This window comes from Pezoporus flaviventris, unplaced genomic scaffold, assembly GCF_033815535.1.
Source record: "Pezoporus flaviventris isolate CSIRO_AGI_PZ_B2104156 unplaced genomic scaffold, CSIRO_AGI_Pfla_v1 ptg000001l, whole genome shotgun sequence".
Lineage (NCBI taxonomy): Eukaryota > Metazoa > Chordata > Aves > Psittaciformes > Psittacidae > Pezoporus > Pezoporus flaviventris.
In genome coordinates, this window is record NW_026892549.1 from 30,904,361 (window position 1) to 30,925,784 (window position 21,424).

Sequence of the window (21,424 nt, forward strand, 5' to 3'; positions counted from 1 at the left end):
AAAGCTGTCTGGGAACAAATGGCATGAATTGACCAAAGAGATCTTAACTACTTGTGAGCAGGAGCATGACCAGTGTATAGAAAATTTCATATTACATGGAAGCCTGTAGGAGCAAAAGATGGACTCAGCGGTGCAGTCTCACCTTTCTTGCATTAGGATGTGTTGACTGATAAATTTTCAGAGTGGAAGCCATATCTTGAGAGCAGGTAGATGGCTCAGGGGATGGGGCCAAGGGGCACTCTACTAGTTTTGAGCTGTTGGTCTGATCCATCTGAGATGAAGGTGTGAATGAGGTCCTTCAATGACCCACATGGCCAAGGCTCCTGCAGGCTTATGCTGGCAGATGTACAGAGACAGTATCCTTTAACTGTTTGTCAGAAGTGCATGATGCCATGAGCTTCAGGGAAGGGATGATCCAGTCTATCGAAGGGTACAGACCTAGCTAGTTCTGCTTTTTGAATTAAGCTGTGACACTCTCACTCTCTCACCCATAGGCTTACCTTTGTACAGCAAGATTAAATCCATCTAAAGAATATGACCAGAGTTGTCAAATGCAGAGAGATGAAGAGTTCACTACCTGCAATATAAATGTAACTTTTCTTTTTCTGGAACAGTGTCTCAACAAAAGCAGAAGATTGACACTTCTGTCTAGAGCACTGTCTGGGCTCTTGAGCATGAGAGTTTTGGTGACAAACAATGCAATGTGGTACACTCCCTCTGTTAGCCCTTCTGGCCACCCATGCTGCAGGTGTGTTTGCTCACTCCCACTGCTGCCTTCCCGAGTTCCCAAGCAAGCCAACTTCTCCACTCTGAAAAGAAATCCAGGTACAGCCAGCAGAATGGTTTACTCCTGCATCACTCTGAACATATATGAATGCAAAATGCATCCAGTTCCACTCCCTGCACTCTGGCCAGCACTACCCTGCAAGATTTTTGTGCCACCTTACAGCCCCAAATGGCCTTGTACCATGTCCTTTGTCACAAGACACACTTTTTCAGCAGTATGCTACAGAAAACAGCTACCCTTAATTTGGGAACTCTAAGCTAAAAAAGAACCCCCAAAAGTAATTATGTTGCCCCTGAAAAAGCAGGCACTATCTGGGAACCACGAGAACTGCTGCTGCCCCTTGCAGACCCAACCACTTTGCTCCAGGGGCTGTTAACCCCAAGCAGTGGTTCAGACACCAAGGTCCTTTCCCTGTGCAGGATAGAAAGACAATCCATAGGGAGTGAGGCTGAAGGGTGCTCCAGGTCAGCATCGGGAGTTCAATTTTGGGCTGCTGCTGTGAACTGCCATTTGGCAAAGAAAGACATTTTTCACCCAACACAGGAAAAAGAGGTTAGCCACAGAGTGCCTGCAGCAGCCTTCATGAAGAAGTTCCCTCGGTGGAAATACAATACAAATTAAATAGCCTGCCAATGTACTTCTCTTACAGCTTAGCAAACACTTATATGTCTATGGGAATTCTATGTTTGTGCATGTGTGTCATTTTGAAGACACATGTGGCAGAACTATCTTGTTACAGAACATAGTCAGCCTTCCCAGGCTGTTCAGGCGGGGAAGGAAAATCTGTACCTTCAACCTCTCCAAACATGAGGGCTGGTTCCAAACCAGACCCTCCCACCAGACTGCTTACCCAAACGCTAATAGTCTGCATCTCCAACTCAGGTTCCTTGTAGCAAGAGATTTTCACCGGGAGCATAATACCACAGTGCAGTAAGTCTACGTCTAATGAGGTTTATCCTTTGTTTGCAGGTCACTGCAATCTTTGAGAATTTAGGTTAATGTTAACAGGTAAGAAGAAAATTATTATTGACAGTTAACAACAACTAATAAGAACATGAGTCATTGTACACAAATCTGCTGCAACTCACACATACTCCTCCTTCATTTCTGATTAACTTTTATAAAGAAAATAAAAGAAACATGCAAAGCTATAAGCACTCCCTACCATGCAGGGGGTTTTCTGAACACTGCACTGGATTTTGAAAGCTGCTGCACTAATATCTTCAAATCGAATCAGCTTGTTACAGCTTGACAGGCTGGTCCTACTGCTTGACTGAGTGATGTGGGAAAGACCATCCTTAAATAACTCCTCGTTACGGCTCATGATCTTCATTTCCCAGGTCTTCACATCCCCGTTCAGGTAATCCTCCTCACCAAAATCCTTCAGTCTGTCAGGGTTGATAGAGGGTGGCTTCTGCCCAATAAGGCCATTTCTTATCGGCCCATCCTTACAACAGTGAAGATCACAAAGTGCTGGGGCATCTTGTTTCTTTATTTTATTGTCATCCCTACAAACAAATAAAAGAAACTTGTTAGGAGAGCCGGGATAATTAAAAGCTCGACACTTGGCATTTAAGAAGGATGCACATCTCAGTTGCTGTTTGCAAGCCTCAAATGAGCAGACTGAATTATGACTGTTATATAACCTATCATGTGGGTGGATTGAAGGCTACTGTAACTAGCCAGCTTTTAGAAGACCCTAAGGTAATCTGGCATGTGGACGAACTATGAAACTCTCATACCCAGGACAATGAGAAAGATCTAATCTGTGCAGTCAGGACAGCCAGACCTTCCTCAGTACTCAGTAGGCAATGATCCTAATTCAGTGTTTCCAGAAGTTTTGGAATAACTGGAATTGTATTTGTTGTATGCAGCTCCATGTTTTTCAGAAAAGGCAAATAACTGCTGTAGACCATTCCCTTATGCTATTAATAGCAGTAACAAATGTCATTACATTGCACACAAGAGGTCTGCTTTTCCACTCTTGCATACTTGCAGAGCATACTCTCAACAGCCAACAGTTGCCTCTTGATGGGAAGGAAGTTACTTTGATAAGGGGTAACAATTATATCCTGCTACAGAGCTAAAGAACTGGGTCTCCCGATCTGTGAGTTGGATAAAAATACCTGTAGGTAAGATGACACCATGATTCCACACACCTTCTTTCACAAGAAACTTCGGAGAGTCAACACTGCTACAAAGATTTGCCAGTTTTCCTACCTTCAATTGCCCTACTCTATGGTGCACAGTGTTCACAAGTTCACAAGGGATAATATGCTGTAGTGTAGGAGTTTTCAGATGTACTACCAAATAAATGCAAAACTGGGAATTCTGGGAATTTGCAGAGTAATGTGGGGAAGAAGGAGTATTAAGCATAAATCCAGTGATTTGGGAAAGAGTTGATACCACCCCCCATCTGTGGCTATGATTTCACAGAGGGTACAACCCCATCTACATGGAGGACTCAATCTATCTGGAAGACAGGGGTTTCTGAAAAATGTACATGTCACATTATGCCAGAGATCATAGCATCATCTCCAACAAAAAATATTTACCATGAAAAAAATAATCTGGATTTAAATTAGGCAGTTATCCATCAGCAGAGCTGGCTAAAGCTAGTTTTACAGCAGCATCAGCACTGTAACGTGCATTGTAGTCCTTAAAAAAAAAATATAAATCTAGAAACCTTTGCTTTTTGAGTAATTTGCCCCACTTTTGGCAGCATCATCCCTCTTCTTTGTGGTCCTAATAATCTGTGCCAGTACCTCTGCTTCCTATTACACTTCCAATTGTTCCACTGAGGACATCATGTAACAATATGGACAATATGAAGGGCTGTTACTTGAATCAAGTAATACACCAGTAGCATCAATCATTCTCTATCACCTCATAGAATACAAAAAAGGAGAATTTTTATAGCAAGCTCTTCTCTCTTCAAAATTTATGAGATAAAAGCTAATTTTCTAAGATAAGGTATTCACTTATTTGTAACTTATTTATGCTGAAACTTGTGGTTTAAAAACTTTTCCCAATGCCACATCTTTAAGCTTATACACCCAAAACATCAGGCATTCTGTCTTCAAATTAAATAGCTTATCAATGTGTTCTATTCCATACTTTTCTGCATTTCTTTTCCTTTGGGATTAGAAGGTTGGAACACTTCATAAAGATGTTAATCTTCCAGTGTTTGCTTAATGCAAAGATGAGAATCAGATCACTGTTTCCCTTTCAACTTATTACAGCATAGCCCCTAGCATAAACAACAGCTATCATCATCTAAGAAGCCGCATTGTTGTTAAGAGTTCATTCCCTACCTCCCCCCAAAAATAATCTTTCATATCACAGTAGCCCATAATCACTCCAAAAAGAACAACATATACATCCTATCTCTGAATATATTACCTAAAAATGCTTAGCAAGCACTAGCAATGAATGACATTTCTTACACTGAGTGCCATTACTTTAAACTGGGTTGAAAGTGTATATGTAGGGTAAAACATATAGCTAGATCAAAAAATTGTGATTTTTATAAATTCATGCTTTTTTCTTGCATCTGTTACAATTAACTACAAAATTAATTAAAAAACAAAAAACAACAAAACCCCAAACAAAAAAAAACAAAACAAAAAAAACAAGCCAAAGATGACCACCAGAAGTCACTGGTGAACCAGGATTCTCCTAGATAGTACAAACTGCAGTGTAACCCCTCACAAAACTACTGCTATGGACTACTTTTATCTGCAAACAGAAAGACCAAAATGGGATACTGATTTTTGGCCCTATTCTTAGATTTCTTTTTTTTTTTTGTTTTTGGTCAGAACAAAGGAGGGAAATAAATCAGATTCTCAGTCCTTAATCTGCAGCACTGCTTTCATGAACAGTGAGTATCAGGACCCTGATGGAGACATCACCTTATGACCATTAGAATAAAATAACAAAACTCAAGCCAGCTGAAAAATATTCATTGGCTTTTCAAGCTTGAGATAGGTTTAAAGACATCTGAAACATTACCATCTCAACATTTAATATAGAAACTATCATCCATTTGCATCTGAAAGCTCAGCAGCTTCATTATCAAAGGAGTATCATCATGCTATTGTGTACGTATGCATTGCATGTATTTATTTCAGATGGCCTTTTAATTCCCCTTCTATGTACATATTTTTCATTAACATTAGCAAAGGGCATTTTTCCCTATTGAACCTGCCCAGGTGTGCCACAGATGCACTACGACCTCTCAAACTCCCAAGGTAATCAGTGGGTTGAGGTCTGATAATCCATCAGAAATGGGCAGCTAATAAGCCCGTTGTATCAGATGCATTTCCCTCCTCAAACACTGCTCATATGTTTGGTGTAGATCACCTCAATATGAATTTGTTTTGCAGAAACAGCCAAAGAAGGCAGCAAAGCATGCAAGTGCTCACAGAAAGACAGCCCATGAGTTCTCATGCAGAGTAACAAAACATGGCTCCTATTCTAGCAATCATGCCCGCCACTCTGAGCCAATGTAAATACAAAACTAAGCATTATAAAATATTGCTCCTTTCAAATGGATTGCTTTTCCTTTTTTAGAGTTTGTCTAGGCAAGTTTTCATGAAAAAGTCTGTTTATTTTCAGCCATAAACCAAATATCCAACTGGCAAGCTTTGTTACATGCTTATAAATTATGACATTTTACCTTTAACATGATTAGTAAAAGCAAACATGAAAATACAGTTTATAAACCTACTTTTTCAAGAGCAGCTCCTCAGCATAACTGCAAAAAAATAAAAGAGGATATTCATATGCAGATGTTCCATGAATAATTAAGGAACTGGAAAAAGTACCATTTGTTTAAGCAGATAGCTTTACATAGGTTGAAGTCTCAAAGCCAATGCAAAGAGAGTGTGTGCTGAAATGTACTCTTAGAATGATGAAAAGTAATGACTTACTGAATAATTTTTTCATTTTCCATTTTTTTCTTTTTTATTCTTCTTTTAACATACTGATAATTTTCACCAGGGTTAAATAACACTGGGACAAATACATTTGGAAAAATGGTAATATCAATAAACAAACTCAACTAAAATAATTTTGGGAAGATAAAATGCAGTAGCAGTGCATACTATGCCTAAAGATGACGACTGTTGCCTTCACTACCAGGAGAAAGAAATGCCAACACAGTTTTACTGCGATGATGGGAAAATTACACGTCCTCATCAGATGAAGCACACACAGACTGCCTTCCTCAGGATCCATGAAACAGACTAAACAGATTAAACTGAGATACTGGATCTCTTCAGCTTCTAAAACTAAACGAGCAAAAAACCACAAAGTCATGGGTGTCCAGTAAATAGCAGACTGGGAAGGATCAGTTGCTGTTTCTCCCAGTATAATTGTTAGGGGGAGGTCATATGAAAGCATCAGATAGAAAATTTTAAAGTTCCCTTCTTACAGAAAATAACTAGCTCACAGAACTCTTCGCTACAGGATGCTATGAAGGACAATAGTACAAATGGCTTCCTAAGAAACCTGGGCAACTATATGGAAGTAGGTCTAATAACAATCAATAAACACATTCAAGAAGCAGCCTGTGATTCCGAAAGCTCCTAAGCACCTATTTGGCAGACACCATGAAAACATATGAAAGAAAGCATCTCAGGTGGATCTCATGTTTCTTCAAGTTCTTATTACTGGCCACCACACTACAGAGAAGACATGGGAGTAGACTGTTCTTTGGTCTGCCATTTTGATTTGCAGACATAGCCAGTATCAACATTTGGCCCATTTGGTAGCTTTTACACCTCTTACAAAATGAGTCACAACAACACATTTTGAGGCAGAAATGAAGCTGGAATTATGGATATATAATCCCATGTTACTGTGCTGCTTCAAGACAGAAATTCAGGTGCCACAAAAGGAAACAAAGAAATTGTAGTGTAAGACTGAAAACTCAGCATTTCTGTGCCATTTCTAGAGCAGTTTTTATCATCTGCATTCACAAAGGTACACACTCACCATGAAGAGGGAGTATGGTACAAGTTCTGTAGAGTATTTTAGCATCCTTCTAGACCTACACCATGACAAGAATTTCAAACTCCAGTGTCCAGCTTGGACTGATCAGTAACATGGTGAAAACTGGCAAAGTGTTAAGCTTGAACACTACTTCAAACCATCCCAATAAATCGGGGATAGCCTGTAATTAACTTATCAGCACACATACACATGTGTTCTCTATATGTGAATTTTTTCTTTCATTCTTCTTTAATGGTCTGGGTTTCTTAAGATCAAACCCTATATTCTGCCATCACCTTCAGGCTCCCTGAACATCTTCATGGAGCACACCGAGCAACAGATATTGATAAGATACCATTTTAGACATATTTGTCATCTGCTTTCTGGTAAAATGGGATCAGATCTTATGCCTGCAAGTTTGGAATATTTGTTACAGCAAAAATGTGACCCCTTTAAAGTCAGTTCTGCTTCATTCCTCAAAGAGTTGAGCAGAGATTGGTCATATACTGAGCAGGGGGTGGGAAGAGTGATGCAGGAGGAGCAGCCTGATGGAGGTAGCAGTCTGCCTGTCTTATGACTGAGATGTAACCAAGGCTAGGATCTCCTTTCAAGTCAGTGAGAAAGCAGTAATCCCAGGATATGACAGAGGGCCCTTTCCCTCATCTAAATCCCTCTTTTAACCTGAACCTCCCCAGCTCCATTAATCCTTCTTATTCCATGTCTCCAGCCCTGTCTGCTCTGACCCTTCTGAATGCCTGAGCCTTCCACACCCCTCTAATACTTTCCCCATTTGCTGCAATCCCCTTTCCCAGTAGCACCTAATTATTCCTGTTCCATCCCAACTCCTCTTGTACTTTTTCTGCCCTCCTCCCCAAGCACATCCAAATGCTGCAATAACAGCAATTCTTAAAAGCATCTCAGCAGCTATATGAAAGATAGATGATAATTAAAATAAAAAATTGAGCCTTGCTGACTTAGAAATTGCAAGAAACATAATAGATAGCATCTTCACTGCTAGTAATTCTAGGTTATTGCACTAGATAGTGTCTGAGTGTCCTCTGTAGCACTACAGGGTGACAAGTTAAGTAAGTCCCCAAGGCATGAGGAAAGAACACCTTGGATCACTCTCACAATACAGTTAGATAAAGACAATACTGCACTCAAACATTATTTCCTCAAATTATTATTATTTTGTATAACACTAGCACTTAGAAACACCCGTTTGAGACTGCATCACTTCAGCCGGTGGCAGTTACAGAGTGAGTTGCCTAAGACTTCTGCAGGATGTTCATATAAGGGCTACTTATCAGAGTGTCTTTAAGACAAAAGAGGTCAGGCTTAGTTACTAGCCTGTATGACACAAAAAATTGGAGATGTACTCACTGTGTCTATTCAGCCTAGATAGGTACATAATAACCAAGCCTTGTAACAGAGCAGATGTTTATAACTCTACTCACGATATACAGGTCTGACAAAACCAGGTGATGCTACACCAGCCACAAATGTAAAGAAAGCTCAGACTCATGCAGGGAACAATCAGTCTGCATTATAGCTTCTGATAAAATATCTCCTTATTTTCAGTAAGTCAGATTTACCAGGGCCTGAGCCTAGTACTATATTTGCCTTCCTCTGTGGTCATAATCCACTGCCAGTGTTCTTCACACGCTGCGGAAATGTCATTGCTTACTGCTGGCAATGGCAACTGTGTGTCAGCTGCTAAACAGATAACATGAGAAAGTAAACCGAATGCAGGAACTCAGAAGGTCACCCCTCTTGGCTACCTCTGCTTCAACACCATCCGGTGTCCCTCAAACACCCACCACTGAGCAGTCCTTACAGGACATTCACAGCTGTGTATGTTAACTGATCACTATCAAACATTCCCAGCAGTTTGGTAGTTTAAAGTCTTTAAGTAATTAAACATTTTTTCCTCTTTAAGTTAAATGTATTCTGAGTTTAGAGATTCTCTGGTGATTAACACATTTCTACAATTCATTTGTAATAAAGAACAAATAGCATTACCCAGAGGAAAGAGTGGTCCTGAGATGAAAAGAATGGTTTAAGATTCTCAGTTTGCTGCGAAACGCATTACATCATGTGTGACTTTGGGCAAGTCATTTTTTCAATGCAGAACTGGGATTTTGTCTTCCCCCTTGGTGTTCCTGAGGGTTTGTTAACAACATTGAGCGCACTTATTACCAACATCTGCAACTATTGGCAGGATGCACAAAATGAGAATTGCCCCATGTTTATACCACATCTGGCAACACCAGGCTGTGATCTTGCAAGCAGTGTCCAGATAATAAAACTGGGGGAGAAAACAACCATAGAAAAGGTTAAAAGCAAGGTTGTGCAAACACAACTATACCATATAGCACATGCCACCCCCCCCACCCCCCCCAATCTGATGCTATGCAAGAGCACTAGATGTCTGCTAAATTCCATCTGCACCATCCAAGCCTGAAAAGAAGAATTCAGGAAGACCATAAGCACCATAACAGAGACAACTGCAGAACACCTTCAATAGCAGGATATGATACAGCCTATCCCGAGATAAATTTTGAGCAGTCCATTGGCTTGTCTAGTGTTATGTCTAATATCATACTAATGTAGAAATAAAAAAGCTGAATTCCATGGGCTTAAAGTATTCAAATCTCCACTGCTTCTAGTGGATGACTCCAAAGGCAACTCAGACCCACAGAACCCTGGCAGTTATTGGAAAATTAGAATTTCTTTTTTTATATATATATAAAATAAGGAAGAGAAAGCATTACCTATACAGCACAGCGACTAAATAAACAATGAGGTGAAGCAAAACTCCAACTACGACACCATAGGGAGGCAGGAGGGGTCCAGGGGTTGTCATGTCCGTGGGCTTCGCCCTGGGTGGACCCCAAGGGCTGACCATGACCCCTCAGGGGGAGAAAGGAGCACTCTAGCTCTAAGTCAGACAGCAATATTTTCCAACCTTTGCCAGAAAGGGTCGTACTCTTCATCTTCCCTGGAGCGGTCCCTGGGAGTTCTGTTTTTTAGCACCCTGGAGTAGAGAAACTGTGCTGCAAAATTCATTGTAATTCCTGTTGCGAAGCGAAGCTAGGAGGCTGCGGGCAGGGACACGCTTGCCTGCGAGCAGTGCCAGCCCTGCAATGCCCAGTGGGAAATAGCGGGCGGCAGCACTGTAAGCAGCTCTCCAGCCTGGCTGGGGGAGGGAAGTGCCTTTGAGAGAGCTGGCTATTGCTATTTAAAGAGATTATTCCAGCGGCCAACCTGTCCTTGTCAATTTGAGTCAAGGCCTGGATTATACTTGGGTGACACTGTTAACAGGACACTTGAAGTTTTAGTTACTGCTTAGCTGTGGAGCATGATCTAGACCTGCTGTAGGGCTCACAACTGAATGGCATGCACTTGGGTAGGCAGAAGCAGCAAGAAAGGGATGCCTTCTTTGTGGTGGTTGAGTCACCTGCAGGGATCCTTTAAGGCAGTACTAACGGATATGGTGCAGAGAAGACTGATTACTTCATTTGGGTCTTCTTTTGGCATAAGTCCCTGTAGCAAAAAGACGGAGAGATCCAGAACATACAGATAGAAAAGATCATCTAGGGAAAAGACTGGGAGAAGAGATATAAAAAAAACCCAAACATCTAAATCTGTTCTTTTTTTGCCCTGAGAGAGTGCCAACAAAGGCAGCGCTACATTTGCAGATGAGGTTGCTGTCAACACCTGCAGAGTGAAGCTCAAGACAACTTTGCTGGTGCCTTGAAGCATAGAGAGAATGCACGTGGAGTTATTATTTTGCTCCTAACGTGTCTGAAGTGCAACGGTGGGCAGGAAAAGGAGCTTAAAAATAGAGAAAAATCACAATGCCTCACTTTCAGGTGTCTGAGAGTCCAGACTGATGTGCTCCAGTCTTGACATGATGTCAGTTCCTTACAGAATGAGGCCCCCATCTGTGATCAGCACTTGTAGACCATGCAAAACCATTGAAAAGATTTCTGGGGCCATTTGACCAAGCAGTTGGAAACAAATCCACCAAGACGTTTCAGGACAGAAGTACAGGAACATTGAACTGCTATCCTTCTAAAACACTTCCAAACAAGCAGACCACTAGGGAAAAAGGATATTTGGAAATTTCTGCTGTAGGTTTAGGCCCCAGTCAAACATTCATTCAAAGCCACTAACTAAGTGTGTGCTAGCAATGCTGACTGTGCAGTGTTTTAGAAGGTACTGCACCACTGTTATTGCTGTAAATTAGCTATGGCTATTTTCTGAACTAGTTATTTCCTTAATGAGGGAGAAGTAGTTAAATACATACTGATATTAGATGTACCTTCCTTTCATTCTTGTCTGTAAAATTTTGTTGTCCTTATAAGCTTCTTTCACTTTGTCTGCCAATTCACGTATCCACCTTCTCTGTCTGTGCACATAGAGATGATGGCTGTACAGCAATACTGCTTTCTCCTTCTAAAGCAATTGGATTTTGTCACCTTTCACAGGCACTGTTCTTTTAGTATCTGTCTGTATTCTCCACGACATCTCTCTGTTGTTACTTGAGTCCTTTATAAAACTTAGCCACTTTCATGTAAGAAGTTAATCTGGTACCCTACTTCCTCCTAATATCATTCTCCAGGAAATTCCTATTTATTTCTTTTGTCTTTACTAATATAATTATTATCAGGAGTTGGCATATCTTCTGCTGCTGCCTGATGTCCTGGGTTCAGCAGTAGCAGTCATGTTTCTCTTTCTTGGTAGCTGGTGCAGTGCAGTGTTTTGACTTTTGGCCTGGGAACAGAGCTGATAGCGATGTTTTGGTTTGGCCAAGGACCTTGTGAGCCTCATGCTCTGCCAGGGAGGAGGGGAAGCCAGGAGGAAGCAGAGACAGGACACCTGACCCAAGCTAGCCAAAGAGGTATTCCATACCACAGCACGTCATGCCCAGGATGTAACTGGGAGTTAGCCGGAGGGGCTGGGAGACTGCAGGGTTGGAGGAGGTATCGGTCGGTGCTTGGTCGGGCTGGGGGGCAAGTTATCGGTCGGCTGGTGGTGAGGTGATGTATTCTCTTCCCTTGTTATTTCCTTTATCATTGTTATTATTGGTAGTAGCAGTAGTGATTTGTGTTATACCTTAGTTACTGGACTGTTCTTATCTCAGCCTGTGGGAGTTGCATTCTTTTTGACTCTCCTCTCCGTCCCTCCGGGAGCAGGGGTAGGGAAAGAAGGGGGGAAGTGAGTGAACGAGTTACCTGACTGGGTTTAAACCACGACACCTGAGAACCAGAACTCTTCAGCAGAAGGCAATACCTTTTATATGAGGTAGGGGGTGGGGGTTTGACTGGTAAGATGTAATTACATTGTTGGTATGGTCAAGTGAAACCCAACACAATTGCCTTGAAACTGTCACAGATGACACTAAGTTTCAGGTCTTCCCCAGATCACATTTCTTTTCGAGTTTCTTACCTCCTCCCAGCTGCTCTTTGGTGGGTCCTCAGGAAGGAAAGCCAATGCCTCAGTTCTGTATAGCTTTCCAAAGATTTCATTTATATCTTCCATACCGTCACCACTCACATTTCTTGTGTTTGTGCAAGGAAATCATAGTTCATATCAGCACAGCTTTAGGCATACCTAATGAAGACCTCAGTAAAACCAGCTTCTATCAGGGGCACTGTAACTGAAACAACAATGCTTGAGAACTGGTTGTACACACATCACACTACAATATTGTACCTAGATAATTTTGAGTCCAAAGAAGGGAAACACCCCTTTAATCAAGGGAGAAAAATGAAATTCAGTGTTCATGTGCTAGTGTGTGGGATCAAAGATCAGGACTGGAAAGAAGAGGAAACTCTGAATCTCAGAGTAACAGGTTTACAATCATCAAGTTGTATGACTGCTTGCCTTCCTCCCTCAGTCCCTGGCACAAAAGCCATTAAGACAGCATAATGTGGAAAGTAACAGCTGCTTCTTTTTTCTAGAAAACCTTCTAAACGAGGTTATGGTGTTTTTTCCCCAAACTGAAAAATAAAATAGGACTATTTTGCCATGAAAGTGGAAAACAGTGCTTCATTCTTTTGTAACCAGAGAGACCTCAGTTTGGACAGCACTGGGAAAAATAGCTATTACCACTGTAAATAAAGACTCCATTGAATTACAGAACTTAAAAGATGGTTTTGAAGGGTTAGCCAAGTTTTTCCTCACACTAAATAAAATTAATAACATTTCCAACCTCGGTGGGAACAGCATGGGTGGGAACCGATAGTCTATCCAAAGCAGAGAATTCTTTGCAGAATTTGATCAGTTGCAGAAGGAAAGAGGGTGGAGACAATCTGCAGTTAAGCCAAGAAAAACAACAGAAGATGTTCAGTTGTTCGGAGAGTAGCAACACAGAAAACCAAAATGATAATTTAGGATTATGCAATATATCAATGCAAATGTGCTGGTAAACCACTGTAATAATTAGTATGGATGAATACAGACAATTTAAAAAGAATCACCAGTTTAAAAAAAGACAAAGAAGGAGTACACACCAAAAAGTTTCACATTTCCTTCTCATTTAGCATACTAATGTAACTTCCATCTCAACATCTATAGAGCAGACTGGAGTTTCAGCCCCCAGTATTTCTATTTGTCAGATAACAGCTGACCCATAGTAGTGAAATGTCGTGTTCCCACTTGTTATCTTTAGGGAGCTGAGAAAAGATTGATAAGGTAGACTGAAATCAGTTTTAAACAGATTTAGCTTCCTCAAGCTATATTTTGTTGCATCTGAGAAAAAGTACAGGCATGGATTCAAAGAACTTATTTGCTGGTACGAGAGTCTAGAGGGAAGTCTGGGTGTGCTTTGTGTGAAGTTACTACATGGGACAAACTGGATCTGCTTGTCAGGTAAATATTTTGCAGAAAGGATATTTCTCAAGACAAATAGTAAATCTTTACGTTAGAAGTCCAAAAGTTATCTCCCCAAAACAATATTCATATCCATACATGGTCTAATTCTAAGATGCTGAACCAATACATTTCAGCAGCTGAGCAAAAAATGGGAACTCCAGCATAACAGCTGCTTTCCTGTTATAAAAATTGCACACTCCCTGCTATTGAGACTAAATAACTGATAAGAAGCAGCAAAACATTTTGTGCTGCTATTCGGGATATTTAGCTCTGTGATATCCTGCTTTCAATTTCATGCAGAGACAGTAAATTAGCATTGCAGATGCATGAAAGTACCCAATAATCTATTAAAATATACCTCACTATTATATTAATTAGCAAAGACTGTATTTAGGTATCTTAGGGTAACATGAGATACCTTATATTATTACCAACTCCAGGCTTTTTGTCCTCCTGGGTCTAAAGCATCGGTTATGTGGTTGTATTCACAGTAGAGGAAAGGTGCACCAGCTGAAGCCCATACAGTAAATCCCTGAAAATATGTAGTAGTTTGTCTGCACAGAGCACAGCAGCTGTGATCAGCGGCTTCACCTTCTGCTATTTCAGAAGACATTAGTACATCACAGCAACACTGCATAATTTCAAAGTACTATTATAATCATTACATTTATTTTCAGTAACAAAGATCACCAAGCATTCAAATGGCAAGTGAGTGTGAGCTGGAACAGTGTTATCTTTCTTCTTCCCTTCTTCTGAAAGACTTACTTTCACATAGATTCTGATTTGCCACAGTCTGTAGGTAACTACAACATGATGGTTTCCAAGGCTTAAAAAGCCTTCAAAGATGTTCGACATGTCACTGCTTAGATATCCAACAGCAGTGAAGAACAGATGGTGGTTTCTGCTGAACATGAATAAATGCTTCAGTGTACCAGCCCCTATTAGCATTAGCACTTATGTGAACTCCTCTGCTTCCCCACCAGCCTAAGCACGCTCAAGGTCAAGTACGTAACAGTTCGGGTCTGTTACTTTGGACTAGACTCTCATTGATCTAAATCCTCGTTCCTCCCCTCCCACTGCATCTAATTAACACATGGAACTCTCTGTTGCAGTTCACGTTGTGCAGCAGATCAGCTCACCTGGGCTGTACTCAGCCCAGCTCTCAGCTTTGACAAATGCCACTGTGGGAAGAGCAAAACAAAGGAGGCACCTGAACCAAAGATGGGGTGGGAGACAGAGCAGCTCTGGGGTAACCTGGTGGCCGTGCAGACAGAAATAGATCACCTCACTGGTCACCCATGAGGCAGCTCCCTGTCTGCCAGGTGACGTTTACCTGTGTTAACCAGCCTGGTCCTTGCCTTCCTTCCCCTGCCTTTCTGCTGAGCTACTCCTGAACACCTTGCCTCATGTCTGCTCAGTCCTGTGTGCTCTTTCCACCAACTCCAGCAAGGTTGCACAACTAAGTTCCTCCCAGTGGCTGCTTCCTGGTCTTAGTATCTAACAGTATCAGAACACTTTCTGCACCCTGGACTGGTGTAATTATGTTTCTTCTAAATTCAAACCACAGACTCTTGTCCTATCACGTTCTCCTGATTCACTTTCCTAATGACAGTTTAAAGAAAAGACATTACCTTAGAATTATTTATAGCATCCTGACGATTCACATGACTCCTATATCTTCGCTTCTGATGCTTCTTACTCCTTGAACACATGCAATAAGCTCTCTGTTCCCCTTCCACTTTTTTTTTGTTCTCTAATCTTATATTTCCTCTTTTATCAGTGTTAATTAGAACAGACCTTAGACAGTCACCATTGTGAAACAGAAAATTATCCTTTCGTTATTGTGGAGATGGTGAAAAGTAGTATCCAAGAAGGAAAAGCACAGAATGCACTTGAAGAAATAAAAATACGAAATTACATAGATGAATATCTGAATTAAGAAATAACATTTCTGTTATTCTTACAGCGGGTTCCAGCAGTGGGTCTGAATTAAAGAACAGTTGGGACCAATAATTTAAAGCATTTTACTACATCTGAACAGAGTATTTTAACAGAAATCTTAATACACTTAGAGACAACTGGTCTCTTAAACATCCTAAAATCTGGCTTTGGAAACAGCATCCATGCTATCCTGATTTCCTGCAAAAACTTTCTTTCAGGTGATAATTCTTGCTCTTACTTGTTTCATCCTTAACACTAACTAGAATATCCATGCAGATGGAGTAAACTAATAGCAGGTGTAACCATCATCAGCCTCCCCCCCAAACAGATACGGAACTGATCACACTTTAATGATCTTGTTAGAAAAAATGTCAAAATAAGGGTGGAGGACAAGAATCCAACAATCTGAATTAATGCCCTACTTTCAGAGCTTGTGGCACAGGCTAATCTTGTTAATCTATTAATTTGTTCATGCACTCACAATGTTTTTCATGCCTTGGATCAAATTATAATAGAGATCTATCTTTTCATGGGTACTTCTCTTCCCATTCATGATTACACAATTTCCCTCTGGCAACTACCACTAATTCTCCTATCAAATAGTGGCATTCTGAAAGTATTTAAGTTGTCTTTTAATGCAGTTTTGCAGCTGGAATTAAAGAGGTAAGAAGCCAGTACCAAAGAGTAACAGCTAGCTGTGCTGTTGGGGAATCTTGTTGGGCAGGATCCACCATGTGATTAACTACACAGACAGCAGGATGAAAAAAATCGTACACATTCTTGTTCAGTCTCTGCCTAGAATCGTGTATTGGAAGTATGCCTGAAGAAAATTGCAGTTAAAGATATGAGTGATCTGTAATAACAAAGGAACTACTACCATCCTGCTACAGTATTCTATTTCCTCCAACAAATACTTTAAAAGGAGCCTTAACCTGGGATTTTTACTACATTTGCTTAATATATTACATGTACTGTAATTTTCAGAAGGATGGCAGGGGAACAATTAGCTTGGCTTCTCTTTCTGCCAAGTTATTCTTTCCCTTGCATCTGTCCATGACCTTGTGGTAACTAAGAGGAAAGGAGAATAGGCTGACTAGTAATCAAAAATGGGATTTATATCCAGCTGTTTCTCTGATTCACTAGGCCCTTATATGGTAAATATTACCTGTATTCAAAGGCTTCATATTCATGGCTGATATACTGCCTGATGGAGAAAGGTACACAGATGTTAAGTAACAAAGACTTCTGATTTACTGCTGTTTATCATGACTCGTCCTCAGCAAGGTGCTATCCAGCAGATGAATAGCTTCCTATAGCTGCTCCTTCATAGAATGAAAATGCTGGTCCAATTTTGTGTAACTATCTCATTTAATTAGTGTGTTTTGCAATATTGATTTACTAAGGACAGTAGCTGAGTAATTCTAATTTGGGAATAATCAAGTACTTCCTCCATGAGTATTATTTACTGGAATATTATCTGTCATGGACTCACAGGTCTATTTCACATTTTTATGTGACTCAAATGGGTGGACATAAAGTTTCAACAGCAAGGGGACCCAGCCTTCTGTAATACAAAATATAGTACATATTATCAGATCACCATGTGTGCAATATAAAACTGGGAGTCAAGAGTCTCTTGCTGAGTCACTAATTTAGCTGGGAATATAGTTAATCCAGCTTTGTTAAGACAAAATTCTAATTTCTCTGCACTGGGCAGGCATATCATGTACCATATTTCCTTGAGTTTTCAAGGCATTGGCCAGGTTTCATAAAATGCATGAAATCTGTCAAACAAAACAAACTAATAATTGGTTAAAAATACAAAACAAACAACATCATGCAACAGTATTCCATGTGACCCACCTTTTCCTTCAGTTTTCTGATTCAGTTTCCTTGCAGATGATTGCTCAGGAAGCTGAAGCCACAGATGCAAAACAGCCTGAAGCCATAGGATGCTTACCTAATGATGGCAAACAGAATGCAGCCTAGTATGTTGGCACCAAGATGACACAATACAGTTAATTCCTGTAGCTGACTCACTACTGGCTTTAGGTGTAGTACAAAATGTATTGTTTTGAAGAAGGCTGGATCAGTTGTCTGCTCCATGACACATAAGTTAGTTAACTTCTCCAGGGAGGGTACAATTAGAGCTGATCTTTATAGTGCCTCATACCATCAACCATGTGATAGATTTTTTAAGTGTCAAAGACTACACCTTTGTGACAATAGCAGGAGAACTTCACACTTTTTTATGTCCCTTGCAAATCAATATAATAAACACTAGTGTCCTGGGTTCAGCAGTAGCAGTCATGTTCAGCTACTGCTGAACCCAGGACAACTAGTACAAGTTGATATGTAACAGACTGGAGAGGGGATTGCACTGGCACAGAACCTGAAGGTATTCACATTGAAGGTTGCAGCACACAAGACCTGTAACACCCAGGCTGTCCCATGAAAAAACTCAGTGGAGCCATCAGGGATGTGGTGCTAAGAATCACTACTACCAAACACTTTAAATAGCAACATCTACTTCATTCTGGTGAAATCACAACTGCAAGAGGCCTTTCATCTGTTCACCAAACAGATGTACCAGTTGCAGAGCAAGCTTCTGCTTCCCTTAGGAGCAGTACACAAGCTGCATACCTGCTCTGTGGAAATCAACCCCTTCAGGTAACAAAATTCTGCTTCCACATCTATCCAACTACCATTTCAACCCAGCAGCCAGAAACTAAGTAAACTGACTGAAAATAATGTACTTCTTCTAAAACGATCATGAAACAAGCCTCATTTTACATAAGGTGTTTAACAGCCTCTAAGCTGCAAAAACTTCTGGTCATGAGCAGCTAGGAGACATTAAGCTTGTGACAACAGCCCAAGGAACCTCCAGTCTTCAATGGACACAAATCTTCTCCCAGAGGCAGGTAGGCAGGACACAAACCTTGCACTGATTTCATCATCCACCAGTGCTAAATCCAGAAGAGAGATTATCCTCTTTCATTTCTTTCTCTTCAGTGTAAGGCGCTTCCCTCTTCCTACAAGGATGGGTTTTCCACTATATTTTTGTTCCCTGAAGTTATCTCCACTTAATCTTACCTTCCCTCTGTCTCACTTATAGTCCCACAGGACTGCAGTACAGTGCACTCTAGTTTTTGCCAAGTGTATGCTTGGCTACACCATCTGTCGGCCCATGCTGAAAAATTTCATGCCCAATAACAGTACGATCTTTTTCACGTGGCAAATTTCCTCTGCTGACACATGCCTTTGTTTATTCTGTTCCTTCATCCTATACACTGTGAGATCACTGTGCACTTATTTATTGCTTTTGCCAAGCATTTGGCTAGTCCAAGAAAGAGATACAGAAAAGCTGTGCAAAAAGACCCCAAACCCACTCACAAAATAGACTTAATCCTTATGCTTGCTCTCCCTTTCAGCAGACTGACTGCTGGCAAACATTCACATCCTTGTTCACTGGTATGCTTTTTTTGGCTGCTGGTATCTTGGGAACATCTCAACAGCTGGATTTTATGCAAACCTACATTCATATGATCTCACTGTATTCTCATATATGGACATTTCCACGATGAATGTGCTAAAGAATGCTTTCTCTGATAGTAATCAGTTACTGACTAACTTCTCATAGACAGATAGGTTTGTATCATGATCTTTCTGTTGCTCTCAAATCTTGCGCTGAAAAAGTCCGCTTTGCAATATAAAGATTTCTGTCACACTCTGGACTTCTTTTTACTTTATGTTCTCAGTTGTCTTCATCTGTAGCTTCATTCTGACTATTTATAAATAACAAAAGTCATCTTAGGAAATTAACTAAGAAAATAAAAATTCTCAGGACAGGTAGTCCTACTGAAAACCAGAATCCTACTTGGCAGAGGTGTTCTTTTCTGGCTGCACTTCCCTGCAGTGGAAAAGACTCCTCTCTCATTACCGAAAACAACCCCTGGAGTACAATACTAAAGAAAACCCTCACTATTTTGTTTAGTTCTCCATGGCTATATTACCAGCACCTCACTATGGTAAAACATAACACAATATGTAAAAATGAAAAGCAAGTGCCTTGGAGGGACTGAACTGTTCCAGGGGCCTGAGAGCAAATCAGGAGGAACCTCGAGGAAATATGTTGTAAAGGGGGTGAGTAACCTCAGGAGAGGTGGCCTGGAATGGAAACTGCTTTTTTTGTTTTTATAATGTGTTGAAAGGAAAACCAATTCAGTGAATGTTCACTCCTTTTTAATAGTATGGCATAGAAGACGGCAGAGAGCATGCAGAAAAGCATCCACAAACAGGCTCCCTTTGCAGTACAGAGATTGCTGAAGAATGGGGTAATTCTGCTTAAGTACAAAGATAAAGCACAAACATATTCAGAAAACAGCAGGCAACTCCTCAGAAATGTTCTTCTTCCATCCCTCAGTCTTCTCTCTCCAAAGCACAGACAACATGCAAATAATTTCTCACATCAAAAATCACAGCTTACCACATCAGTGTCTCATACTCAAACAGAATAAAACAGAGAGTGGACTCACTGTCACCTGTCACAGTTCCTCTCTAGCGACCTGTTTGTAACAAAATTAAAATTTATGTAATTTTTCAGCAGGACTGATCGGATTTATTCCTAAAACAAGAGTTCTTTAAAATTGCAGTATTGCTATGTAGCAATTTAGGCCAAAACAACCAGAATTCCCACAGCCTATTTCATTTTTATTTTATAAAAATGTTGACTTACTAGCACCAGCCCTGAGGGCTCAACACACACCAAAGATATTCTGTGCCCTGTTTAGTTTAGTGCCTCAACAAAGTTTCTAGCTAAATTCCAATCACAGAATCTTTATTACTGATGCTATTTTGTCTTGTAATTAAGCTTAAAATCTAACTTGATTTGGAAGTCACTGAGGATTACTATACCTTGAACTCCGTGATAACACCTCTATAGGCTCACTCTCAGATATCTTCTACAAATAACTTGATTTTCTGACTGCTAAGGAGGTGGTAAAGACTAAGGAAATCTATTCTAGTCTGAAGGTTAACATTTTCAACAGTGAGAACACTGTTTATCCTGGACAATGGCCTTTAGGACACTTAATGGCTTTTCAGCTTTTACTTGCAATAGTCTGGAAAAAGGTAACTCAACGAAAGTGAATATGAGGAACAATACTAGGAAGGAGATATGTTAAGTCTTTGAACACCAGTCTAGTTGGGTCAAGGACTGACACCCAGTCAGCGCCCACGAACACTCAAGACAATTAACATTTAATTAAGATCCTGCTAAAAATCACAGCATTGTCAGAATACCATTAGCAGAACTATTTTTGCACGTGATGTTACCAAGTCAAACCTATTTCAAAAACCTTCCAAACTGAGAAGACTCAGATGGCTCCTCAGCTCCTATGATACCATGCAAACACAAAGCACCACAGATAGTTGCCACTTGCCACAGCACTGCTACACTTTGTACTGCCCAAAAGAGATGTTTCTGTAGTCTTCAAAATGAACAAATAATAGAAAAAGCCCTGTAAGCTCACAAGATCTAAAGATACTGTGTTCTTCAGCATTCCTGCTTTCCTCACCCTAGATGAAATCCTGGACAGAAACATACAGCACCCCTTCCTCCTCCTTTCTCTCTTCCTTTTCTTGCCCAACTTCTGTATTTACAGGACCCAAAGCTCTTCAGCATGTTTCAGTTGTAGTCTGCATAAATAAACAGAAGGGTAGAAAATGTAGCTTTGGGGAGCCTGGATAACTGCCAGCTTGCCTGGGTAACTGGACTTTGCATGGAGCTGGAAAGGGTGTGTTTTTAAAAGGAGGGAAGCA

The 21,424-nt window shown here is 40.6% G+C and overlaps 1 protein-coding gene across 5 annotated transcripts in view; it reads right to left on the reverse strand.

Annotated features, from left to right (window-relative positions):
- The window catches only part of LOC133267733 (L-threonine ammonia-lyase-like), a 32,401-nt gene extending 19,964 nt beyond the window's left edge, over positions 1-12,437 (reverse strand). Inside the window, exons 1-3 of one of the 5 annotated variants that reach the window (XM_061450275.1) lie at positions 9,750-10,122; positions 5,517-5,543; positions 1,953-2,295 (exon numbers count right to left, since the gene is read on the reverse strand). In XM_061450275.1, the coding sequence (XP_061306259.1) occupies positions 1,953-2,295; positions 5,517-5,543; positions 9,750-9,850 (471 nt within the window). In that variant the 5' untranslated portion in view covers positions 9,851-10,122. Of the gene's footprint in view, positions 1-1,952; positions 2,296-5,516; positions 5,544-9,555; positions 10,123-12,235 lie in introns of those variants that run through there. The other 4 variants (XM_061450257.1, XM_061450295.1, XM_061450285.1 and 1 more) reach the window with 4 other exon arrangements.
- Between the last annotated feature and the right edge of the window lie 8,987 nt (positions 12,438-21,424).